This window comes from Malurus melanocephalus, unplaced genomic scaffold (genome assembly GCF_030028575.1).
Source record: "Malurus melanocephalus ecotype Western Australia unplaced genomic scaffold, MMel_1.1 scaffold_74, whole genome shotgun sequence".
Classification (NCBI taxonomy): Eukaryota; Metazoa; Chordata; class Aves; order Passeriformes; family Maluridae; genus Malurus; species Malurus melanocephalus.
In genome coordinates, this window is record NW_026623306.1 from 1,545,824 (window position 1) to 1,572,531 (window position 26,708).

At 42.9% G+C, this 26,708-nt stretch overlaps 2 protein-coding genes across 4 annotated transcripts in view; one reads left to right on the forward strand and one right to left on the reverse strand.

Annotated features, from left to right (window-relative positions):
* The first annotated feature begins 410 nt into the window (after window positions 1–410).
* On the forward strand, window positions 411–26,166 carry NRDC (nardilysin convertase). The gene is made up of 31 exons (XM_057367053.1): window positions 411–705; window positions 4,676–4,982; window positions 5,171–5,252; window positions 5,796–5,949; window positions 7,215–7,288; window positions 8,684–8,779; window positions 9,685–9,807; window positions 11,058–11,115; window positions 12,059–12,132; window positions 12,302–12,371; window positions 12,726–12,803; window positions 13,233–13,353; window positions 13,432–13,490; window positions 14,067–14,121; window positions 14,434–14,538; window positions 14,792–14,915; window positions 15,409–15,495; window positions 16,067–16,186; window positions 16,919–16,970; window positions 17,577–17,727; window positions 18,743–18,870; window positions 19,167–19,329; window positions 19,960–19,991; window positions 20,278–20,416; window positions 20,656–20,703; window positions 20,976–21,028; window positions 21,653–21,736; window positions 22,458–22,548; window positions 22,819–22,935; window positions 23,149–23,238; window positions 23,429–26,166. The coding sequence occupies exons 1-31, from the start codon at window positions 506–508 to the stop codon at window positions 23,621–23,623; spliced, it is 3,330 nt and encodes a 1,109-aa protein (XP_057223036.1). The 5' UTR covers window positions 411–505; the 3' UTR covers window positions 23,624–26,166.
* The window catches only part of OSBPL9 (oxysterol binding protein like 9), a 56,805-nt gene continuing 55,071 nt past the window's right edge, over window positions 24,975–26,708 (reverse strand). For all 3 annotated transcript variants that reach the window (XM_057367050.1, XM_057367049.1, XM_057367051.1), the window contains 4 exons: window positions 26,088–26,166; window positions 25,651–25,742; window positions 25,135–25,270; window positions 24,975–25,049 (listed from right to left, as the gene is read on the reverse strand). In XM_057367050.1, the coding sequence (XP_057223033.1) occupies window positions 24,975–25,049; window positions 25,135–25,270; window positions 25,651–25,742; window positions 26,088–26,166 (382 nt within the window). The remainder of the gene's footprint in view (window positions 25,050–25,134; window positions 25,271–25,650; window positions 25,743–26,087; window positions 26,167–26,708) is intronic.

Sequence of the window (26,708 nt, forward strand, 5' to 3'; positions counted from 1 at the left end):
CCGGCCCCGCGAGCTGATTGGTCCGTGCAGGTTGAGCGACAGCCAGTCTGACCAATCGTTGAAGGCCTTGAGCGGAGGGGGCTGCTTCCGCCAGCTGGCTGTTGGGCTATTCCAAGGCGAGATCAGGGGGGGCACAGTTCAGGTTGTAGGCTGCTGTACTCGTGGAAACGTGACGTCTCGGAGAGAAGTCCACGGAATCTGGATTCACTCTTTCCCCTTCCTCTCGTCCGTCTGATTTTTAGKCCCGCTGYGCCCGATTCCTGAAGGGGCTCGCACCCCCCCCACCTCTACTCCATCAGTGGTTTCCCCCACCCGCTCACGCCGGCAGCCTTGTCTCCACCAATGGGAGCGCGGCGCAGCCATGCGCATGCGCAGTCTCGCGGCCGCCCTCGCTCGGAGCGGGCGGGCGGCGGCGGCCAGGGGTCCCCGCGGGCGGGCCGTGGCCGGGGGCTGGCGGCCGGGACGGGCCGTTGTGCGGCCGCTGTGGAGCGGCGGCGCCGCCGCCATGCCCGGCAGGAACAAGGCGACGTGTGGCTACGGCAGCCCGGAGCTTGCGGTGGGGCAGCAGGCCGCGGAGGGCGGGCGCGACGCCGGGGGCCGTTCGCCTCATGGGGACGAGGAAGAAGAGCACGGGGGARCCGGTCCCGAGCACAACCTCGGTGACCCCGACATCGTTAAATCCCCCAGCGACCCCAAGCAGTACCGGTGAGGGCAGGAGGGCAATGCGGGAGGACGAGCCGCCGCCGGGGCAGTCCGGCCGGTCGGTGGGGTGGGCCGGGGTCTGCCCGCTCCGTGTCCCGGGCACTGCCGGGGGCTGGAATTCAGGCTGGTCCCGGTGGCCGGGGGATTTGGGGGCCTCTCTGTGTGTCGGGGGCTGCCCGGTGCGTGTGCGGGCACAGGGCTGGAGGCTCGGCTCTCGTGCCCAGTCTGGTCGGTACTGGGTGTTCTCCAGGCACAGCAGTGCACAGTTGGTGGTTTGCAGCCCTCGGCCAAGCAGCTCCTTTCCGAAAGTGTTAAGTGCAAACTGCGGTTTAAGTATTTCAGAGCAGATCCCAATTTAAAAAGTTACTCTTTCTGTTTTAGATGAGYTTCTAGGTTTTAACGTAAATATGTCTGTGAGTTGAGGCAAAATGCTTTTAGGCTGTCATTTTGCTGGTGAATTTTTCTATTTGAATATTTCTAAGTAATACCCTGGAAAGTGATGAACAAGATCAACTTTCCTGTTCATAGCCCACAGTGGCCATGGCCCAGACACAGCGAGAAACTTAGATGAGAGCTCCAGCAGAGGTTGAGCTTGTTGGGTGCTGTTATGCAGTCTGTTCTTGAAGAGACACTGGTAACTTCTTCCTGTAAAACAGAAGATTATCCAGCCCTTGTTAGAGCTGATGTTTTTTGTTTTTTAAATMTTTACTTTTCTTGATGTCTAATCTGTGCAGCCAGTGGAGAATCTGCTGCCTGAGCCTGGAACTGAATTTTGGRTTTGCAGTGACATTGGCTGACAGTGGGATTCCCTGCTGGTTGCCTGAAGAGGACTGTGCCCATTGGCTCAGGGAGAAACTTGCTCCCTCCCTTCTTGCCCTACTTCCTTGCWGCTTCCTCTGGATCTCTGCCTGCCTCTCCTGATGGCATTCTTACTCATGCTACTTTGTGGCAGCCTCATCCTCCTGCAAAGCTCACAGCTGCAGATGCTGTCAGCTATGGGAACTCCTGCTTTTGCTACCTGAAGCAGCACGCTGGTGGATGAAGCTTGGAAAATCCATTAAAGGCTTTCACTATGTATTCTGAGGCTGAGGAACCTCCTCTGCACGTGAGAATTGGAGAGAGTATTTGCTTATAGCATAAACTAATACCAAAATCTTGCAAAAATCCTACTGGCCGTTCTTAACCGAATTTTTCAGTTGGGAGCAGCGAGTTGCATCTTCTCAGACTGATTTCCCTTTGAAGTGAGCCTGGCACAGCACAGAGATTGTCCTTATGAAAGAGAGGTTCATTGTGGCTGGAAGCAAATGCACCTGAACCTGTGCCCATGTGTGATGTCCCAAACTTCCCACAGGAGTGTCCTGGCAGGTGATGTGATGATGCTGACACACTTTCCTCTCTTCACACCTCAGTGATAAGTGCCCACAGAGGGCTTAGTGTGTCTGTCTGGTGACATCAGCCTTGACTTAATGAAAAATGTCATATTTTGCCTTGTCAAATAATGATCACAAAACCAAAAGAGCTCTGATGTAGATTGCAGGATGTATCTTCAGAAGTGGGTTTGTTGGGACAAAATAATTGTCATGATAAAAATTTGCTTATTAGAGCTGTAATGGTGCAGTTATATTTTCCAAAAAATACATGTTTTATTTACATTCATCCATATATGGAATTTCATGCTCTAGTTTTTCTTGTAATTTGGGAAATTAGAGCATTTCTCTCAGTGTTTACCATGCACTGATACATATTTCAATATTTACTTAGCTTCTAAATAATTAATATAACAAAAAACTTTGACAACAAAATCCTGTTTAAACTTATTCAGGAGGYTTAAACAGTATTTTTAAGAATCTGAATTTTATTTTATGTTTAAGCCTTATTTGCATCAATACTGTATAGTTCTTCAAAAAAGCAATTGGGCTGTGCTTGCTTGTCTCTACCTTTAGCGATTGCATTTTTTGTACTGTATTTTGCATACAAGTGGATATTAGTTACATTTGTCCTTTTCCATTGGACTGAAACATGGAAAAAGTAAAGAACACCTATGTCAGTGGTGCCTCTGCTCAMTATAACCTAAGCTGTTCAGATCATCCTGGAGTGAAATCCGAGAGCCTCCGTGGTTCAGCCGTGTCCTTGCTGCCGGCTGCTTTCTGTCCCATGTGCAACACCCACAAGCCTCCAGATGAGCAATGTAAAATTAGTATAATCTGCTCCATTAGCTTAATGGGGCTGTGTGGAAAAGATCAACAAGAGCTGCYGATACACCTGGCTGAACAGCTTTATGGCACATTGTTCCTCGGGAAGAATAGCCCCATTCTGTTCTCTGCTTTCCACCAGTGCCTGCTGCTCCCTGGGGTTCTCCATGGGCTGTGAAAACCTGCAGAGCAGAGCTGTGTGTGGAGGAGGAGGAGGTGCTGCCTGTGCTGGAAGGTGCTGTCTGGGGCTTTGGCTCTCAGCTGCCCAGAGGCTGAAGCACCCACGTGTGCAGTGTGTGTTTTAGGACATTCAGGAGCGCTGCTGCTGTGTCATGGGACATGTGTACATGATGGGAATGGTTAGCAAACAAGCTTTCAGAATGCAGGTAGATTAACTTCTGTTCCCAGCACTGTCTGTTCCTCCTGCAGTTCTTCAGAGCATCCCTGCAAATTACAGACTCCGTGCTGTAGTTTGGACGAGTCAAAATGTGYTTGTGCTTTTGATGGGAGCAGATTTGTCCTGCTCAGCAGTCCTGCAGCAAGGAAACTGGGTGTGTTCATGGTCGTGAAACCCTGGCCCAGAGTGAGCGCTGTCACTTCCCCTTGGGTGACTGGTCATGAGTCAYAAACTTAACACAGCTATTAGACATTTGTTCATTAGTTTTTTTCATAGGCTTGGTAGTCCARGAGCTGGGTCCACATTGCAAAGTTCTGACCTGGTATAAACTCAGGGGTTGGACTAGATGACCTCTAAAGGCCCCTTTCAACAAAGACTGTTCTGTGATTGTGTTCTGTAACTCAGATTTTTCTGGGAGTGTGGGATGTGATCATGGGTTTGTTTTATTCTAGCTTGCTTTTTTTTTTTTGTTTTTCTGCTGGATCAGATACCACAGGTCTGTATCACACTAGTTCATAGGATGGATCAAGTATTTTCTGGATCCAGCATTCCTTCCTTTCTGCAGCTGATGTACCAGTCAGTGCAAGCTCCTGAGAGGGGTGCTCTGGCTAATTTGACAAATTGTGACTCTTTTTTCAGATTTGATGGTAACTGAATCAGAATGAGGGCTCTTGTAGTGCAGAGCATTGGTGSTTGCTGTCCTCAGTGGGAAATGTTGTAGAAGGGTGCTGCACAGAGGGCTTGTGGGGTTTTATTTTTATATATATACACATTCTCTGTGCATGTATAAACACACACACATAGAACTGTTCATTGCTTCTCAATAGGAACCCAGCCAGCTCCCTGTGAYTTGTTCTATGGAGCCTGCAGAGGAGCTCTCTCCCTTCTAACACTTGAATGCTACRTCTGCAGACCCAATTTAATAGAAAACATTCATGAAAACAAATCAAATCAAATGCTCTGGGGCCTAGTTAGAAGCAAAGACTAAGATCTTAATTCTGTCACATAATATCTGTTTCCAAGAGCCTGACAAGCCTAAGAGAGGATTGAAGTTTGAGTTTGCCTGTTCTGAATGTCTGAAGTGAGTGCTAATAGCTGAAATGTTTCATAAAGAGAGAAATAAAAGCCAAGATCAGGGTGCTTGGCCCTTATGGGGAGAGGGGTTTCTGCTACTGCCCTGAACTCTTCTTATTCCCAGAGCTGTTGAGTAGCAGAAGAGTATTTTACTTTCCTACTATATAAAATTGCTCACAGTCTTGGCTACCATTATATTGTCATTATGAAATCACTCTCAAAGTATCAGAGGAAATAATGAAATCTTTGCAATTCTGAAAATTCAGACTTAGGAAATGAACATATTCATTGCAAATGATTATTCTTTCAGGTATATCAAACTGCAGAATGGCTTATGTGCACTTTTGATTTCGGATTTGAATTACTTGGATGGTGCCCCGGCATCTTCAGAGGAGGAGGAGGAAAATGATGATGAATCTGAAGAGGGCAGTGATGAATATGATGACTCTGGAGCTGAGATCGAAGATGGTAGAGAAGATGATGAGGACTGTGATGATGAAGATGACAGTGATGACAGTGATGATGATAATGAGGATTTCGATGATTCTGATGACAGTGAATTAGAAGAGCTGGCTGAAAAGGAAGAGACCAGAAAGAGAGGTTGTTCAGAAAAACAGGTATGTACTTAAAGCTGTAGGGTGTAAAAATATATAGTGAGCTTTCTTGAGGTCTGAAACCTTGTGATTTTGCATGCAGACACGACCTTTTTATTGTGTCTGTCCCAACTGATTAATCTTGTACTTCTGTCATTTTCCTGAAGTGTTTCTTGAAGCAGCTTTTACTGAGAATGTTGTATTTTCTCTAGTCTGCAGCAGCCCTCTGTGTTGCWGTTGGCAGCTTCTCTGATCCTGAAGATCTGCCTGGATTAGCACACTTCCTGGAACATAGTATGTATCAGCTCCTRTTTCATCTTCTCTACCTTCAGTGCAAAATGAGTGCTGTGTAGCTCTGAATTTCTGAAGTATTTAGTATCATTTCCTAATTTGGCTGAGAATTTAATGAGTTTGTGATTTTATAAAAATACTGACTTAGTAAGAAATTCTTAATATGGGAGAAGGTGTCTCATACCYTTTGGCAAGCTATGCATTAACTTATATCAACCTTATTTGTTACCTATTAAATTGAGGGGAATTGTGTTACCTGTGGCTTTATAAACCAGGCAGAAGTTACAGGCCTTTGTCTCCTGTTATATAAAGGGTGATGAATTAGTAATATGGACACAGAAACCACGTGAAGTTTCTGACCAGATGTGTCTTAAAATACTGCTCTTGCCTGACTGAGGCCAGGCCTGCCTGGGAGGGGAGATTATATTGGTTTCTGCAGTTTCCTCTGCCTGTGAGCTGTGGGTCAGTCACAGAGGGGTTGCCATAGCTGCATTTAAATGAACACTTTCATGTCATCCTGGTAATGCTGGTGATTTTTTGTTACAGTGGTGTTTATGGGCAGTTTGAAGTACCCAGATGAGAACGGGTTTGATGCATTCCTGAAGAAGCACGGGGGTGGTGACAATGCCTCCACGGACTGTGAGAGGACAGTGTTCCAGTTTGATGTGCAGAGGAAGTACTTCAAAGAAGCCCTGGACAGGTARCTTTGTATGAGTGGTGATTAGATGTTAATTAATGTCTGCATGTACCTCAGGAGTTTGGGTGTAGCTGTTCAGTTCTTCATTTTGGGCTGATCAAGGCTGTTGCTGAACTTCCATAGATACCTGCACTACAGCAGTGATACTGAATATAGGGAAATGCTGTTTCCCTTTTGATATGTTGCTGGATTTTTGCTGTAGTATTATGTAGGACCCATGTACAAGTCTTAATGCATGCAGCTGTTTGATTGTTTTGGCAGTCTCAAACTAGTAGCACTGATGACAGGAGAAATGTTATGCAACGTGACAAMTGATCAGAGGGGAAGTGCTCCCAGAATCCCAGTGACTCATCCTTTGAAATGTCTGTCCTGCTAGAGTTACTGTTTCTTCTAAATTGTTGTTAGTTTGTTTCAGGCAGCCTTCAGTGATGGTACAACGTGTGTCTCAAAGGGAGACATTTAACCCAGTGCAGGTTATTCACTGCTGAATGTATCYTTTGTAGAAAGTGCTTAACTTGCTCTTTTGTGCTGTGGGATGTATTGGAACAGCAGAGCTCCACTGGTTGGCATGGTTTCCTTTAGTGAGAGGAATTTCTCATTCATGGGGGCACAGTTGAATGTTCTTGATGCCATAAAATATCTCAGGAGGAGAGTAGACTCTACTGCAAATTTACTTTGCAACTGAGAGCAAGTGTTTGCACATTTTTCCAAGTATGACCTGAATTTCACTTTACTAGGCTACATTCAGCTCCCATTTGCAGATTAATCCAGCTTTTTTAGATGTTTGGAAGTGTGAAAGAATCAAAAAATATAATTGCAGTCTGTCACAACAGCTTGTTTAGTGCARAGGAAAACAGAAATTAGGAGCTCTGTAGAACAGCCTCCCATACAGAGAAGATAAATGAGTGCTGAGGATGAATTCTGCTCATTCAAGCACTTGTGGATCTGAAGAAATTAAAAAACATCACCTTTCAGCTGTGTTTAGTGTAATGGGTCTTCTACTGTAGGAGTCTGTCAGCAGTGTATTAATCTTAACATTTTATTACTCTTAACTCTTTGAAGATGGGAAGCCCTGCCATTTGGTATTTTATGRGATCACAAAACTGGCTTTTATCTTTCTTTAAGACACTGTAGTAAGGGATTACATAGTTTGTAGCAAGACAAGCAGCTTTATAAACCAAAATAGTAGATGTTGGATTTAATTGTTGTTTTTTTGCCCTAGCTTAGTAGACACTGAAGACAATTATATGAATTTTTCTGTTCCATAGGTGGGCACAGTTCTTTATTCACCCATTAATGATCAGGGATGCAATAGATCGAGAAGTGGAGGCTGTGGACAGTGGTAAGTAAGAGAATCTTTTCATGTGTGCTTAGCCCATCTTCTTAAAAGAAAACCCACTTTGTAACACTGTTTATTGGTTTCTATGGTGAACTCCCATTCTGAGCACTTCAGTCAAGTTCACCTAAATCATCAGAGAGGCTAAAYTCTTGAACTGAAGCTTTGTGGACGTTAGTGGCTGTTAGAGGAAGAAAGACTGAATGTAGTGCCATCACTGCGAGAATTTCCCCTCACATTTTCATTAATTGGAAATTAAKAATCTGCAGTGGTTTGGCAGTAAGTGGCAGGGTGGTTTCATGAGTAAATGGATGCTCTGCAGTGAACAAAAGGCCTTTAGATCAGCCCCAGTGCTCTCTCTAGTCCTGTCCAGAGTTTGTACTTGTTTTTACTTGTCTGCTTGTTCTAACACCTGAATAAGTACAACGTCACTTCCCAGAAGGAAATTAAACCAGGTGTAGAAGTGAGTGGAGTGTTGGTTTTCTAATATGTGATGGAGAGTCACAGACTGCCTATAAAAACTTCACTGTTTTAGGAAAAAAGTGGKTTTAGCAGATATACCAACTGCAGATATTTATTCCAAGTCATTATTTGTCTTCTGGCAAGGAAAATTGAGCTATTTGATCTTTGAATTTAGATAGAAGTCAGCATAAACAAGGACCTGCCTTTGAGTTAAGGTGTGGTTCTTCAACAGCTTCTGCCATTTTCCACCTTGGTGGTGCAGAACCAGTTCTTCCCTTGCAGTGACTCTGGGATAATGTGCTGCCCACTAAATGGTGTCAGCTTGCTGAACTGGCTGCAGGAGAGCCCAGCCAGAAGAATTCATTTACAGCTCTGCTGTACATGTTTCTTATTACCAGCAAAAACAGGAACAGGAAAATGCAGTTCAGGAGAGTGAATTCTTGATTTTGGCAGAGTTCCAAAYTTAGATTAATGTAAGCTGGTTGTAGAACTTCATTTYTGGAAACTACTTTGCTCACCTTTCAGTTTCCTATTTCRTWATCAGGCTAGAGGTTGTWCTGTGTGATATATGGTAGAAGCAGGATTATGATTGTTCTCTGCCTCTTTCTGCAGAGCCTGATCTTGTATAATATTGGTAGCCTTTTGCTCCCACTGAACTTAACATATTCAGACAGGACAGGCTGGGGCTTTACATGCTTTTCYTTCTTATCCCTTTCTTTATTTCTCAGCAATGAGCTACATTTTTCCTGTTATATTAATTACTGCTACCAAGTCCTCTTTTTTATYCTATTTCACTACTTCATCATATATKAAAAGAAATTTCAGGCTGTATCTGTGTGCTATGTCTCCTTTTGAGTTTGGTTGGGATTTATGCTTTGTTTTGTGGGAACACGACCTCAAACTTTGATGCATGCCACTGCAAATTCTTTAAATTAACAGAGTATCAGCTAGCAAGGCCCTCTGATGCAAACAGAAAGGAGATGTTATTTGGGAGTCTTGCCAGGCCTGGACATCCTATGAAGAAATTTTTTTGGGGTAAGTCCTGAATTTCTGTTATAAAATGTTATAAGATGCACTAACATGAACTGTGATATCACAGCAACCATTAGCCTTGTTCAGAAGAATTAGAGCAATTATCCATTTTACAGGAAAATGGTTGGGAATAAAAGCAGCTGTCTGCTTTTTAAGATACTTTCCATTCTGGTACTGCTTTTTGCTGATGTTAAAGCTGGGTTGCCTGAGGTATATAATCATGGAACTTTCTGTTAGCACAAAGGTGGTGCTCTCTGAGTCATTTCCATCTTACTTTAGATTAAGGTATTTTTCTACTGAAAATTCCTGGAAAAATAAATTATTTCTGGATTTTTGCATGAGGAGGCTTTTCAAAGTAAATAATTCACTGTTGAACTTGCAGGAGTTAGACCTTCACAGCCATGTGAGGGGAGCAGAATGGACAGGGGGAGGGGAGCAATCCTTGTCCTGGACAATCCAGTCCTTGCTTCCTCACCCCTGTGGTGCTGGTGAATGTGTAAATGGCAGTGTGATGGGTATTAGAGTTACCAGCTTTGAAATATAGCTCATTTTTATAAATGTCTGTGGTGACATACATTGAAGTTCATATTTCCTCCTCTTTTCCCTCTGCTGTTTTGCAAGTTCCATTGGTGAGGGAATAGCTGGCAACACACAGTGAGCTGTGCACCATGTGGGAGATGTGATATTGCAGGAGGACTCTGTCCTTCCTTGTCACAAAAGTATCAACTGTCCTTGGAATAAGAACCAGAAATCAGAAGATAGTACATTTCACTCCAAAGTTCTATTAGATATTTTTAATGTGCTATATGATGACTAGACCTAGGGAGGAAAATAAATTCTCAGTCAGTCCGGTCTTGCTGTAAGCATTGTGTGGATAACTAACCCTGCCTCCCCTTTGATGTTTKCAGGTAATGCAGATACACTCAAACACGAGCCCAAACTGAACAACATTGACACCTACACCAGGCTGAGGGAATTCTGGCAGCGCCATTACTCTGCCCACTACATGACTTTAGTGGTCCAGTCTAAAGGTAACATCAATTGCTGCTTAAAAACAGCCTCCTTGCTGCTGTTGGTGCTGTTGGAACCAGGCCAGCTGTAGCCCAAGCCATTCTAGTGCCTTGTCCAGTCCTGCAGAGGGKATTTATATGTAGATTTTAGCCTGGTTTCCAAATAGAACAAGACCTGAGCACTTATCCTGTGTTATTGTCATCCTGCCACTTCTTGAGGAACGTTTAACTGAAGCTGCTGAATAGGTTCCATGTTAACACAGAAGGGAAAATCTCAAAGATAACATTTCAGAAATAATYTTGTGAAATGAATGGTCAGACCACTTAAATGAATTAATGCCACTGATTTCTCTGCCATCAACAGTGAAACTCCACAGAAAGTGATGGGGAGATTCAGTCTCCCAGTTGTCTTGTTTGTCTAGGAGGAATAGAGATTCTATTTTTTCCCCATAGTCTGAAAAATTTATGCAAATAGATTTGAGTTTCATTTCAGTGGAGAACAGCAGAGCTATGGGTTGTTTGTGCTGAGAATTGAAAAACACATTTCTAAGAAGTTACTCAAGTTATGTTTAGGTTTAGGGAGGGGTTTTGTCAAATGTTAAAACTGATTGCAGTTCCCATCTGTAAAATGGAGATGGTAATAATAGAGGCAATATTTGTTCYTTGTTTTTAATTTTGATCTAGACAGTAAAACGCTTAGGGTGCTGAATGCTTTTTGCGTAGTCATTAACCCAGTAATGGACTGTAATATTTCTTAGGGTGGTTGGGAGGAAAATGGTGGTAATGATAACCAGCCGGGTCAACTTTGTAAACAAGCAATTTCTAATTTTTATTTTAAAAACCTTTAAACTTCTGGTCTTGGCTCATTTCCCTTAGAAAAGAGGATAGGAAGAAGGAATCCTAAGCACTGGGAAAACTCCTGTGTATAATCTGGAGAGTAATGGAATGAGTTRCAAGTGCTGGTGATTTTGTAGATTCCCAAGACTGTAATTCCTTTTCACAGTCGCTCCAGACACTCCTGAACGTTAAATCCCAGTTGTGTCAGCCTGGGATTTGAGCATTGTATACAAACTCAGAGCTATGACCATGGATACAGCTCAGTGAATGTTAAGAATTGGCTCAAACTAACAGCTTTGAAGTTTATAATTTTGAACTTTGCAATTTTCAAATGCACTGACTTGCAGCCTCTTTAGAATAACTGAACTGATGAGATAAGATTTGTCTTAGATCTTCAGGAAATTGCATTTCTGTCTTTCTTCACTCTCTTTTAGAAACACTGGATACATTGGAAAAGTGGGTGACAGAAATCTTCTCTGAGATCCCAAATAAGTAAGGTTCTTTTGATGTATAAAGACTTGCAAATGATAAAATTATCTGTTCTTAAAATATTCTTGAACAAAGGCCTTACTGGAGAAACAAAGGAAATCACCATTTGTTAATTATCTGGGAAAAATAAAGGCAACTTTTTCAGTTAAAGACCAACATTAATTGTTCCAGGAAGATTTTCTTTCTGCTTAACAATTATTTAGGCTGGGAGTTGTGTTAACTTGAAGCAGTGTTTGCTTAATATGTGCTGATGCCTTGATTTTATGATAAGTCCTTCGGACCTAGATTATTATTTCACATTGCTAATCTTTGCTTTGTGTCAAAAATAATTGGAAGCAAAATTAATTAACACAAAATTAATTAATTAATATCTGGAATTTAAGTGCCATCCTTAGGGTGGCAGTGGGTTAGAAATAAGTTTTTTTAAAATTGTTCCCAATTTTAATGGTAACCTAATATGCTCCCTATAAWGGGGGTTCTTCAAGAGCTTTGTTAACTTGAAAAGCATTTTATTTCCCCTCCAATTTTCTGCTTTTGCAAGATGTTTGTTTCCGTGGTGCTTCAAAATGCTTTTGTGAGACAGATTTGTCTCTCCTGGCCACCCCGTTCCTCATTCCTCCTGCCCCACAAGAAATCCATGAGGATTCCTTGAGTCCAGGGTGATCTCAGTTCTCTGTAGTTGGCTGTACAAAAGCTCTGTGCTGTTGCTGTCTGGTAGAGAAGGAAGGGGRGCTGTTGGTGTTTAATTCTCAGTGGTGTGGGAAGTGCAGATGAACACCAGGCTGCCTCCTCTGGGGCTGGGTGGATTCTGGGCTGCTCCCTTGGGAAARGGCCATTTTCAGGCTCTCTGCTGTGCTGTCAGAGCTGTGCTGGTTGTGTCTTTGAATATCTSRTTGAACCCTTTGAACCCCTGCCAGTAACATCACACTTCCATTTTGCTTTTAAGTGGTTTACCCAAACCCAGCTTTGGCCATCTGACTCAGCCTTTYGACACACCAGAATTTCACAAGCTTTACAGAGGTAAGTGAAACAGATTTAAATGTTATGAAAACCTGAATACTGAAAGAAATTTTCTCTGAGTAATTGTGTGTGGTTTTGAATAGCTTTTAACTATTCTGTGCATTATGTAAAAATTCTTATCTCTATCTAATCTTATATATTTATAATTAATCAATTTATTTGTGTCCAGTTGTTCCAATCAGGAAAGTTCATTCATTGACCATAACTTGGGCACTCCCCCCACAAGAACAGTTCTACAGGTATGCTGTGCTGCATTTTACTTCTACCATGTTTAAGCTGTGAATAATTCATTGACTTTACAACAAACCAAAAAATCTCATTTACTTGTCTAACAGATTACTTTGGTTCATCTAGGAGGGCATTTAAAAATGAATTAAACTGCGGCAGATATGGTTCCCTATGCTCACTGACTCAATCAGTCATTATGTTCTGAACTCCCACACTTTTAGCTTATTATCTTAATTCTGCCTGAAAATGCAAAACTTGCCATGAAAAAAGAGACTGCTTATTTTAGTCATTAGCCCAATGATTTGAATGCTTTCTGTGAAATGTCTTACCTCCTGGCATCTAATYTCTTTCAAATTTTCTCTTAGGGTGAAGCCTCTTCATTATATTTCCTGGCTGGTGGGACATGAAGGCAAAGGCAGTGTTCTTTCTTTCCTTAGGAAAAAGTATGTGGTTTTTAAGCATGGTTATTAAATGCTTTGATCTCATTCAAATACAGATAAACTATTTTGTGCATTTACATGTTCTATAGATAGAAAAGCAGGCCAAGCCTGCCTTTTTGTATCAGTGTTTTGTGGTGATATTCTCTAAGTTGATGAACCCARTAAGAAATAAATGGGTTTGTTTGTCTGTGATTCATGGATCTGTATCTGTGACTGATCTTTGAGACCTTCAAAGGATAACTTATTTTTTCACTGTTTTACTTAAATTCTATATCCTGAGGTCACATCCTTAAGTTGGAAAAGCTTTGTGTAAACTGTAAATGGATTGAAAGCTATAAAAATAGCTATAAATAAAGCTATTATATGCTACTGTAATTGAGCTCAAACAAAGCTGAAATGAGTAATCAATAAGTACCTTTAACTGTTCCATAGGTTTTGGGCCCTTGCATTGTATGGAGGAAATGGAGAGACAGGRTTTGAACAGAACTCCACTTACTCCATCTTCAGCATTTCTGTGACTTTGACTGATGAAGGTTACAAGCACTTCTAYGAGGTATGGTTTCCTGCCGTTTGTTTTTCCTGCTGTTTCCCTAATGTCTGGGAAAATGATTGTGTTTCTTTCTGTCTGCAGGTGGCCCACGTTGTGTTTCAGTATGTGAAGATGCTGCAGAAAAGGGGGCCRGATCAAAGGCAAGTGTTTGCCACTCTATCAGATGTTTGTGATCTCGTCCTCCATCATTCTGTTGTTTGTAGTGTTTGCATTTTTTGTGGAGTTRCTGGAGCAGAAACAGGGAGTCGCTGGTAAAGCTTGTCTGTGTGGGTAACATGTCAGTTTAAAAAGGAATTTTTTCCATGTTTGTGCTTGTTTCTTGGTGCTTTTAGGTTGATTTAYTGTGATCTGATTCCCTAAGCTTAGTAAGCTGAGCTAGTGTAGATGTTAGGTGCAGTTTTGTGTTTATTTTAAATAAATTTGTTGAGCCGGATATGTGGTGTTCTGCGCTCAGCCTTCATGTTAATTTGGTATCAGATTTTGACTCTTCTTAGTTAACTCYCTTCCTCTGTGGAAAATAAGAGAACTTTCTGCCAGTTCTGAGAAATGCCATTTTGGGAAGTGTGTTTAATRCTGGCTTCTGTGTCTTGTACCTGAATGAATCACTGATCTCACCATTGCTGCTTTTCCTAGAAGGCTCCTTTTTTAAGGTTCTTGATAAAAGTTGTGGAATAATGGAGAAAATCCACTTTTATTCTCTTCTTCCTCCTCTGCAGAATATGGGAAGAAATACAAAAGATTGAGGCCAACGAATTTCACTATCAGGAGCAGGTATTTATCCCCTGTTACATGTTGACATAGGTAAACCATTAAAAGTATGACTTTTTCGTTTTGAAACACATTTTCAGAGTTCTATTCGAGAAGAAACAAATTGTGCACTTAATGTTGGTCTCTCAGAGGACACTGAATATTAGATATTGTTATGAAATATATGTGATTTAATAATTGAAACTAAATGCTGTCACAAGCACAGCATCCAAAATATGCTTAACATACCTGACTGGTCAAACTCTTCTCAGAAGAGAAAATTGATATCTTGGGTTTCTAATTATGTGRCAAACAGCTTTATTTCTTTGCTCGCAGACAGATCCAGTTGACTATGTGGAAAACCTTTGTGAGAACATGCAGTTGTTTCAGAAGGAGGATTTTCTGACAGGAGATCAGCTCTTGTTTGAATACAAGCCCGAGGTAAATGTTCTTTGAACTCTGATTATATGTTTTGCTGTTAGGAAAATGTACGTACTGTGTCATATAGGCATTTGTAATTAAACATAATGCAGGCACAGGTTTTGTGTTAATTKAAACACKTTGTGTATTCAGAAAGCAAATCTGTTTTGTAAGCTTGTTATGTCTTGTTCTTCCTACATTCCGACTGGGAAGTTTTTGCTGGATCATGCAGGCAGAGCTGMATTTGAACTGAAATGTTGTTTGGGCCTTGTAGATCATTGCTGATGCCTTGAGCCAGCTCAGCCCTCAGAGAGCCAACCTGGTTTTGCTGTCTGCTGCCAACGAGGGCCAGTGTCACCTCAAAGAGAAGTGGTTTGGGACTCAGTACAGCGTGGAAGGTAACACAGCAGCAGGAGCTGGGAATTRCTGCATTAGGGATAAGAATGGGTGACAGCACAGAACACAAGTGCATGGAAGCAGGGAAATGAATCCTCAGTGCTTTACTGAGCTCACCATTAGTCTCTGTGCCACTCAGTGACTGCTCTTTGTTTGCTGTCAGTTGATTCCCCCTCCCCAGCCTGCAGAGGGTTATTTTGGGAGGCAGAGGGCCCAGCGAGCTCCTCTTGGCTGCCATTCAGGGGAAAGAACACCAACAATGGAGCCCAGGCTGTAGTGGGAGCTGAGTTACTAAGGCAGACTTGATTTGCTTTTTAATAGGATTGCTTCAGTCCTGCTCCAGAAGATTTTGTGGGAAGGGATTTAGAAAGAGTCCTGGTGAATGGGGTGACRTTAAGAAACTCTGTGAATCTCTATGGAGATAGGGAAAAGATGACTGGAATTAGGATGGCCTTACCTTCCTATGGAACTAATGCATTTCATGGTTTTTTAYAGATATTGACAAGTACTGGAGTAATTTATGGGCCAGTGACTTTGAGTTAAATCCRGATTTACACCTTCCAGAAGAAAACAAATACATAGGTAAGGCACCTGGGAATGAATGAAATCTTCCCTAATGATTTATTTGAGAATATGCTGTGGTTTAGAACAACCTGAACTGGTACCAGCCTGTTTTTGCAAATTAAAAAAACATGAGCACTCTGTTCAGCTTGATTTTATTTACTGTTCTTTTATTTATAAGCTTAAGAACTGAGTTATTTTAAGGTAYATAAACTTGCAGATCATACAGCCATAACAGAGCAGGCCTCACAGTCAGTGAGAGTTTAACAGAGCTCAGACACCTTAGAAGAGAATTTATTTGCTTAATGCTCCTGTTTCTGAAAGCATCTAAATGCCATCTGGATTTGTTGCCAAACCAAATTAAATGAAAGCCAGGAGTTGTGTCCTGGATGGAATGTAATGCCACCACTTCTGCTCTGCTTCTGAAAAATCGATGTTCTCAGGTCCAGGATAGTACTATCACAAATAATTTAGAAAACTGGAAGGCAAAAGCGTATTTTTTCATACTTTTGAAGACTTAGATGAATTCAGCCTGATTGTGTCTGTGAAAAACACTAAAATGTGGTTTTGGTGTGGTTTTTCTCTTTGTTAGCCACTGACTTTGCTCTGAAAGTTGCTGACTCTCCTGAGACAGAATATCCGGTCAAAACACTCAGCACACAGCAAGGCTGTCTCTGGTACAGGAAGGATGATAAATTCAAAATCCCAAAAGGTAAATGTCTGAGGGCTTTCTGAATAGCAAGTGCCTGTTTCTACCAGCTGGAATTTATTTGAGGGCACATAACTGGTGGAAATGTTCACCATTTAAACCAAGCACCTGCTGTCAGCTCTTCCATGGTCCTTTTGATATGTTTATTAGCTACAACAAAAGGAAGCAGGTGAACTAAGGCAACAAAGGCACCCTGCTGATACCTGAAGTTAAAAAGTGGAATCACTGAAATTTACTGACTTCTGAAGGTCTAACTGGGCAAACAGGATTGGKCAAACAGAATATGCTGCTGAGTCAAGGGCTTGAGCAAGAAGGAGAACATTAATTAGAAGGTTTACAGGCTCTTCTATAGAAAGAGGAAAATACAGCCTGGATCTGAGACAAGGGTGTAAAATATATTACTGCTTTCAAGCAAAATGCCACAATTTTTAGTGTCTCTTAAACAGATGTTTTGTGGAGTTTTGTTTTTCTATTTATAGTGGCCGTGCCCTGTGAGAATTCTGCAAAGCACAGCTTTGTTTTCTAATATTTAGTACTTCAAAGGGAAGATTTTTGGAGTAAGAAGGAGAAGTGTTTAATGATGACTTAAAATAAGAAAAGAAGTATTGTAGATGAATGACCATTCTCATTATACTCAAATTGTGGCCAAAGAGCAACTTGATAGAAATATATTTGACTTCAGAAAGCTGTCACTTTCTATACAATTGCTGATTTAAATTTCTTTTTCCTCACCAGGTTATGTTCGATTCCATCTGATCTCTCCATTGATTCAGCAGTCTGCAGAAAAGTGAGGATTATGTTATTTATGCTTACCTTRTAGAGTAACTAAATTACCATACCTGGTGAAAAACCAGGAAGATACTTTAATTTTAAGCAGGAATAGAATAAGGTGTCATTTTCTCACATCCTTACACTTTCCTTATGGTTTGATCTGCAGTTTGGTGAGGGTGGTTCAGCAGCAGGTCCTGCCTGTAGCCACAGATGTGTAAGGAGTTGTATTATTCCCCTGGGCAAGTTTGGGAAAAAATAATGTAACAGCAGCAGTGCTCAGTGAAGGAGCTGGTCCTGAAAAGAGCAGCCCACAGTCCTGTCCTGACCCAGCATCCTGGGAGCCTGTGGGAGCTGGAGTCTTATACATTCCAAGGAATAATTCAATGTCCACATAATTTTTAARTAGTGTTGTGTACTTTCTGGACAAAGTACATTGTGTACTTTGCATTCTGTATTTCTGAGGACTTTTTTTAAAATTTCTTTTTGAATCTCATTTTACACAAATTCCATTTCTGTTGGAGAACTCCYTGCATGTACCATCAAACTCATCGAGCTTGACTTTTATTTTAGTCCATCCTTTTTTTTTTCTTTTATTTTAACCCTCTGCCCTTTCTCCCTGCAGCATAGTTTTGTTTGATACRTTTGTAAACATCCTTTCCCACAACCTTGGGGAACCAGCTTATGAAGCAGACGTGGCTCAGCTGGAATACAAGCTGGTGGCTGGAGAGTATGGCTTAATCATCCGAGTGAAAGGATTCAATCACAAACTACCTGTAAGCTCTGCTTTGCAGCTTTGCAGTGTGGGGGCTTTTTCTCCCAACAGCTGCAGCTTTGAATGCCTGGATGGGGTATTTTAAATAGAAAAAAYTGTCTCTGATTCTGTACAGGGTAATGCAGCAAATGTGCTGCTTTTTCTTGTGCTTACACGTATAGAAATGCAGTTGTGTGTGCTTACACAAGCTCAAATTACTGACATGAGGCTTAAAAGAAGTAATAACTGTATCTCCATTAAGATTTAACAGCTTTCCCTATAAAAATAGTGTTGTGTCTCCCATGGCCATAAAAAGTATTGGAGCCTTTCCATCTCTATTTGCACTCTGTCTGAAGAGGGGTATCTGAAAACAGGTTTTGTTTTCAATTTGACTTTGGAGATCCAGCTTCTAACGTGCTCATTTTGGGTGCAGATTTTCTGTGTTGGCTTGCTAAGAKGATTTGGGAATCCCTGTTCCCATTCCCTACATGCTGGCCATGTGAGACATGGCAGGCACAGAAAGGACACAGTGACAATCACAGGAGACAATCATCAGCTTTCATTGCAACAGCTTGACTGGAGCTTTAAGATCATCAATCATCTGTCAGACTTATTAATGGGAGTTTTAACAGAAAAAGCAAAATATGCATAAAGCAGGGCCTTAATATTCTCTTTTTTAATCCTGAATGATGTCTCTGTTGTGATGTCATTGTGCTGGTCAGTTGTAAAAGGAAAAAATGGAATATCACACAGAGAAATGTTGGGAGTTTCAGGCTTGATTTGTTTCAATACAATGTGGAAACTCCTATTGATTTGGGATATTGAGCTTATGCACTGTTTAAAAACGCTGCCCTTGTGAAACTGTCATTTGGGATAGAATTGTTTAGTGAAGAACATCTGGCAGAACTGAGGAATTTGCTTTAGTAATGCTGCGTGTCTCAGTAATGATGATTTTATATTATTGTATAGCATTAAGTTGAAATTGGTTCTTAAAAAAAAAGACAGAAAAACCCAACTTAAAACCATTCTCTTTACAGCTTCTATTTCAGCTCATCATCGATTACTTGTCTGACTTCAGTTTTACTCCAGCAGTCTTTGAAATGATAACAGAGCAGCTGAAGAAAACCTACTACAACATCCTCATTAAACCCGAGACGCTGGCCAAGTGAGTTCTGGGGGAGGGCAGCAGGGGCTCAGGTTGAGCTGAGGAGCTCAGGGCTCCCTGCTCTGCACTCACAGGGCTTGCTCCAGGCTTTGCTGGTAGCCCAGGGAGCCCCAGCAGCTCTGCAGGCAGCAGGTCACCCCGTGGGTCACACTGGACAGCCAGGGCACGCTGTCCTGCAGTGTCCTGGAGCCAGCAGGGCTGCTGAGGGAGGGCATGGGATCCTGTGTGCAGTCAGAAATGGCATGTGGCATCCAGCAGATCCTGAGTGCTGTGGTTTGTTCCCCTCCTCCCTGCAGGGACGTGCGGCTCCTGATCCTGGAGCACGGCCGCTGGTCCATGATCGACAAGTACCAGACACTSATGAGGGGCCTCTCCATCGACGCCCTCTCGGCCTTCGTCAAAGCCTTCAAGTCTCAGCTCTTCGTGGAGGGTCTGGTGCAAGGGAACTTCACCAGCAAAGTGAGTAGAGCCCTGGCAGCTGGGGGCTCACGGTGTGCTCAGGATGCTCAGGCTGGCTGCAGTCTCCTGGCTACTGGGCTAACACCTCAGCAGTGCTTGTGTGGGTAAGCCAGTGGCAGTCCAGAGTTGCCAGTTTGAACAAAGGTTTCCAGGAATTTGGATTTAAACTGCAGACAAGAAAAAGTGTAGTAGATTTATGCCTGTAATCCATTTCTCCTGTTGCGACCATTTTTTATATTGTTTCGTGTATTGATGTATTCGATATGGAATACAGTGGTGCCACAGGAGGAGGCTTCCCTCAAAGCACATTTGTCCTGGGAATTGGTTGAACCTCACTGAGTTTCAAACACATGGAGCACTCACTGAAGGCTCTGAGGTTAACTGGTGCTATTTCTTTGGCTTGTGCTTTCTCCTTCTGGAGAAATTACAGTGCAAAAAGCAGCTCCTTCTGCTGCAGAGGATTCTGGGGGGACTGGGGACAGGGTGAGTGAGCAGGGATGTAGGTGGCAGGACAGAGCTCAGCTGTTCTTGGCTTGGGGGCCACTCTTAAGTGCTGCTCTGGGGTATGGTTGTGAATTGGGGTAATAATTCTCTCCTAAATAAAACTGATGTCTTTGCTTTCTTTCCTAGGAAGCAAAGGATTTCCTGAATTATGTTGTTCAGTGAGTATCTCTTGACTCTCTAATTGCTTATTATATGGAAACTCTAATCAAGATAAGATTGTTTTCTGGAGAAGGGGGTCAGAGTGGGAGTGATGCAGAAATTCCCTTCTTCCTTATGGAATATATTTGCAGGAGGTGATTGTTGACAGTGGCAGTTTAAGCAGACATATTCTGGTTTGGGGAAGGGGAAAATAACAGCAGACAAAACACGTAAATGTGTGGGTGCTGCTCTGGTTTTGGCCAAGACATGATTGGTGTTTGATGTTGTGCTGTTTGTGCTCCCCAGAAAGCTCCAGTTCGATCCCCTGGCCCATCCCTGCCCTGTGCAGTTCCGGGTGGTGGATTTGCCAAACACCCACCTGCTCTGTAAGGTGAAAACTCTCAACAAGGGCGATGCCAACTCCGAGGTCACAGTCTATTACCAGGTAACGTGTGCTGGGAGCTGGGTTAATGCTGTGGTGGCTTCCTGGTGTCCCCACTTCTGATTTTTTGGGCTGGGTTGGGCCTCTCCCCTCGGGGAAAACCAGAACTTTCCCCATGTCCCTGCTGAGAATTGTCCCYCAGTGCTGCAGTCCAGGTTGAGGTGTGTGCCACAAGTCACCTTGGCCTGAACAATCACACCTAATGCCACAAACCCACCCAAAATTCTTCATTCTTTATCCAGTCAGGTGCCAGGAACTTGAGGGAATACACCCTTATGGAGCTGCTGGTGGTAAGTTTGTGTTTRTTTCCTAACTCTGTACAGTGCCTCCCCTGTAAAGTGCTTGGAGCTGAGGCCACGGGGCTGACTGGCCCCAAATTCCGGGTGGGTGGGGGTCCYCAAACTGCTGCAGTGCTGGACAGCACAGGAGAGTTCTTGTAGCTCCCACCCCACAGGACTGTGCCCTCTTCATGCAGTGGTTGTGTCTGGACAGGGACACTTCAGTGTCCACACATTGGGGCTGCAGGGCAGTGTCACTTTGCTGTAACTTTGTGCTGTTTCAGATGCACATGGAGGAGCCTTGCTTTGATTTCCTGAGGACCAAGCAGACCCTCGGGTGAGTTCACTGGAGAGGAATTCTGCACCTTCTCCTGCACTCCTGCTTTTACTGTTCTCTGGTGTTTTTACTCTGGAACCCCTTYCTGCACAGTGGCCAATTCCTGAATTACTGTAATGGAAACTGCAACATCAACACCTCAAAACAAAAAGCATGCATCAACACAAGCTACAAAACAAGTTGCTTTTGATTCCTGTAAAAATTGCATCTATTTCCAGCGTGTTAACTCAGAATTATTCAGCAYAAAGTTGTTCCTTCCACTTCCACACTCGGCCTACCCTTCCCCAGGGCTGTTTTCACAGCAGCTCTGGGTGCTGAGCAGCCTCCCTCAGAGTCACCCTGCTACCTCAGGAAACTGGAGCAGGCTTTTCACAGCTCYGGGTCTCTCACTCTGCTTATAGATTAGTTTGCAGGAACACAAACACTCCTAAGCTTAAAAGGATATCCTAAAGCTGAGAAAGCACGGAAATGCAGCAATGCAGAAAAAAAATAGGACTGTTGCAAATTTAGATGKGAGATTTTTCTGTCTAAAGTACCAACACTATTTTAGTGTTGCAGTATTCCTGTGAGTGAAAATTTAATTGTGGCTGTGGAATGACTTTGTTTTGTCCTTTTTGTTTTAAGCTACCACGTGTACCCCACCTGCAGGAACACTTCTGGGATTCTTGGTTTCTCAGTCACAGTGGCAACCCAGGCAACGAAATACAAGTAAGTGCTCTGTGGGGAAAATTCTTCACTACTCCCAGCCTTGGCTGTGGGAGGCATCTGCTCCCAGGTTCACTCCTGTTTCAGGCCATGAAGGCTTTTTAAAATTCAGGGGAATGTCAGAAGGGGCACTGCTGCCAGTCACAACATCCTGACTCGAAACCAATACCTGAATAAAGCAATAGTCTTAATCTTCTTAAAACGGAAAGGTCCTGACTTAAATGGGAAAAGTAATTTCAGGACTGAGTAAAACATTCCTCTGGCCTTTTGAAGCTTTTGTGCCAGGAGAGTTCAAATCCTGTAACTCCAGTTTAGCCATTCCTGTGCTCATGTTCAGCAGGCACAGCACTRTTATGGTTTTGTACAAAGCTGGGGCTTTGAACTACAGGTATTTGACCTGCCAGAGTTGAAGGGTTATTAGAAAAAGGTACAGCTTGTGAAAATAATACTGTATCAGTGAAAGCTTAATGAGCACAGAATGCTGCTGCCTCTGTATTTTCCATTTGGACACTTCCATTACTGAGGTGTGTGTCATCAGTGAAGGTTTTAATGTGTCCAAAGCCTCAGGATCCATCCCGTTTTCTTTCAGTCCTGATCCTACAGCCCATAACTCTGTGCAGGACTCGGGGCTGCAGCTGGGGGTTCTTCTTCTCCTTAGTATTGTTATGGGGATTTTTTTTTTCCATTTTTTCCTGCCTGATTTAATTATTTGACTCTCTTTTAGTACTGAATTGGTTGACAGGAAAATAGAGGAGTTTCTTTCTTGCTTTGAAGAAAAACTCAAGGATTTAACTGAAGAGGCTTTTAGCACCCAGGTAAAACTTCATCTTCAAATGCTCTTCTGCAAGATTCTAACTGCAAGATTCAGTTAACAGCTTTCTGGTGATTTTCTGGACAAAGGCCTTACCTTTTAAATCCTGCTTCTTGCTCTGTTCTTCTGTTGTTCTCTGGCCATTTGCAGTTAAGTTTGAAAAGCAAACTTACCTTGTTACTGTAATTTGGCTTTTCTTTCAATTACAGTGAATAGGATGGTGAATCAAAGTCGTTTTAAGCCCTTTTTAGCTAATTGTGGTTTTCCCATGTAGGTAACAGCTTTGATAAAACTGAAAGAATGCGAAGACTCCCACCTTGGAGAAGAAGTGGACAGGAACTGGAATGAAGTGGTGACCCAGCAGTACCTGTTTGACAGGCTGGCCCGGGAGGTGGGTGTCCTGCAGCTGGTACACAAAAACCAGYCTGTTTCAAATGCATCAGTGGGATTTATGCTATTAGTGACACACTGGGTCTAAAATTACATGTTATTTTAAAAAGGTTCTTTTATCCAGTGGGGTAGAGGTTGTAGAGAAACGATTTTYATGTTTAAAATTACTTGAATCACCACTGTGCTGCTAAAACTTCATTCCTGTGGGTTTCAGATTGAAGCTCTCAAGTCTATCACACAAGCAGACCTGGTCAACTGGTTCCAACTTCACAGAAGAAACCACAGGAAGGTGCTCAGTGTACATGTGAGTGTCTGTCAGCCTTGATAATCAGAGTGAAGTAATGGGGTGGKAGATCTGTAATGTAACTTTTACTGCAGTTATCCACATTTTTTACACCTCKAAGTATTGTTGTTTGAATTGCATGTCAGTATCTCAATTGTCAGGGAAATTAAACAATGAGATCTAAATTTCTCTTCTGGTACCTTTTCTGCAGGTGATTGGATATGGAAAACACGAAGGAGACTCRGASGTTACAGCTGTCTCAGGACAGAATTCTTCATCTGGTGAAATACCTCATCTTGTTTTACTGCCCCCCTCCTCTCTGATGAGCAACATCACTTCCATCAAGGACATCAAAGCCTACACGTCAAGTCTGAATGTTCTCCCATACCATAAAATATTAAAATAAAACTGCTATCTTGCCCCGCCCTGCTGTGTAATCCAGGTGCTTTCTGCAACATCAACACCACAAACCTATTTCTGTTACCCCAGGGCTGTAGTGGTAGCTGAGATGAAGATGCCCATTCAGACACTGAGCTTTCCTCAAGGTTCCAGCCAAGCTCTCAGCACTCCCCCACCTTCATTAAGAAGAGGCACAGCCCTGAGTCCCCCACTGCTGCCACGTTCTCCTCTCAGCTGGCTGGAGCTGTGGGCTCTGCCTTTGTGTTCAGACTGCCTCSTGCACCCTCCCTGCAGTGCTGCAGCAGTGACAGCTCCTCAGGAAAGGATCTGCAGCGCTCCCGGAGCAGTGACAGTGGGGGACAGGGAGAGAAAAGGCTTCCATCTCACACTGCTTTTTTAGTTTTTCTGTRTGTGGAACATAGACAAAATTGAGATGAAATCAAATAAAACCTAGACGTAACTGGGGAGAAAAGGAGTGATTGCTACATCCAGCTACTTACTCAACYATTACTGACTGATGCAGCAATACAGACGTTCCTGAAGTGCTGGCAAGGCTGGATGTAGAGTCCAGAAAAATTCTCCTGTGGATGCTGCAAATGCTCATTTTGCTCGTTCATTAACTACTTCATGAAGTAGGTTTAGCTGCAAGGATTATTCCAGTGGAAAAAAAAAATAATGCTCATACATTTTACATAAATCAATTTATCATGACTCAACTGAAAAACAGTCTTGCTGCAAAGGTTTATTATGAAATAAATAAAAAGTCCATAAGAGAAGTTTGAAAAATCTATTTTATGAAGCTTTAAGATGCATCGGGTAGAATTATCTATGGTTACATTTCAATCTCAAAATAACAAAGTTATTTTGGGCAAGACACTGAAATGCCAAAAGATTTGATTATCATACAGGTGGAAGATAACATTTATGTAGCGTTTTCTAACAAATTGTCCCATCGGAGGAATCCTCATATTTACACATTGCAAACATCAGCGAGATTTAAATGACATCTTGCATTTCATTTCTTGCTTTTTAAATATGTAGGACCCAGGAATATTAYGCAGCTGCTACCACCGCCGTGGCCTTCACAGTGGTTACACAGTGTCTGTGCTCCAGAGGCAGCAGGAGCAGGGCTGAGCCTGGACACCGCCAGCAGAGCGAGTCCCTGCTCGGAGCTGCTGCATCGCCTCTCGTGAATTGCTTTTGTCTGTCTCAGTAAGTCCGGTATCCCTGAGATAGGAACCACTGCAGCTGTTGGGGTGGGGCTCTCCCCTGTACGTACATGATCGCTGGGGACTGTCTGGGCTCAGCTCTAAACTCCGCTCAGCCAAGGCTCCAATGGTTCTGGCTTTAGGAYGCTCTCAGTGCTTGCTGGCAGCGAGGCGCTTCAGCAGCGGCTCATCGTAAACCCAGCACTCTCCRTCCTCGTGGAATAACTGCAAAGGAATCATCACCTGTAAGCTTGGGACAGAAGAAATGCCACAGGTGGAAGGGCATTGACCCTGCTGGAATGAAGCTCACCCTTGTTTCCCACGAGGTCTCGTTCTCCTTCCTGGCCCTGGCCTCGGCTCTCTGCCGCTCCTCAAGCGCGTGCTTGGCAGCCGTGGCTGCGTCGATGTCTCTGATCTTTAGGTTGTAGGTTACATCTTTCCACAAGCTTGAAAGAGAAAGRGCAATGGAGACTGGTTGATGGGAGCAGAGTGCTGCAAGTTGTGGACATATCAGTGACTACAGGTAGATCTCATGTTAGAGAAAGAGCAGAAAAGCCCCCAAGATCTGTTGAACCACAATTGTGCTGTGTTATGGCAGGAGGAGGAGGCTGTGGTGGAGCTCTCCAAACCTCCCTGAACATTTGATCCCAATTATTTGTGACTCAAAACTCCAGGCCTCCTCTTCCCCCTTAAATCCCCAGCCTGCCTGGGCTCAGGGAGAGCAGAGCATGCAGTGCCTGGATCAGTACACCCTTGGTCTCTGCACTGCAAACTGGAGTCTAACTGAAATAAAATCTTAATGTTCCCAGTTAACTAAAGTTCTTACCAGCGAGACTCAAAGTCGTCTTGGTCCTCCAATTTCCTTACCTTCTTCTTTATTGTAGGCATTTTCTTGGTATCTATAAAGACAGCATTCTCCTGGGAGATGAAAAAAAAAAAAAACAAACCTATTCAGTTCTTTAGCTAGAGTTTAAAGATACACCCTCACACTTTAGTATGTGGTTGGCAGGAAATACACGAAAAATGGTAATTCTTTAGATTTTGTTCTTGTATAAAAATCAAGCTTTCTTAAGAATAAATGAACAAAATAATTCATAACTTTTATCCCCAGTTCATTTGGGGATTGCCCAGTATTCTTCTGGAGGTTTCAACCATTAATGTTTAAAATGAAAATCCAAACACACAAAACCACCCCAAACCCTCTTGTTAAGTACAACCTTCTATTTCTGATGAAAAGAGAAAAAAGAAAGCAAGTTGTGTTACCCCTGTGGAGTACTTTGCATACATGACCCCATTCCATTCTCCTTCAATGGAGCAGAAGGGTTTCTTGTCATTTGGAGAACTAAGGAGAAACAAACAGTCATTTCTCAGCTGTATTACAGCAACTGAAAACTCCTGAAGAATCAAAACTCGATGCTGGTTGCTGCAGTCTGGTTTGTATCAGCCCTCAAAGGGTCCATCCCAAATAAGAAGAGAGGAGGGTTCTGTCTATAAGGAGCAGTTTGGCATGAATGAGTTACATAAACCTTCACAGGAAGTGCTGATCAGTGCAAGACAGGCCTTGCCCGAGGGCTGCATCTGCATTTAGAGTTTRGGAAAGCAGTTACAGGCCTTCCACACAGATTTAGGGCACTGAGTTTAGGCTTGAAAATGTTTCACAATCAGCTTCTTCCCCTGACTACTGGGAAACACAAGACACAGTTCTCAAATGGTGCCATGGATGTGTTAAGACATGATTTGAAACCAAGTTGCAAACCTYATTGTGACAGCATCCATTTACTGACATCACAGCACATCTCCAAATACCATGGGAATCTCCATGGAATTGTCTGTGCTGGGTTTGTGCACAGGATTTAACCAAAATCCACCAAACCACAGGTAAAA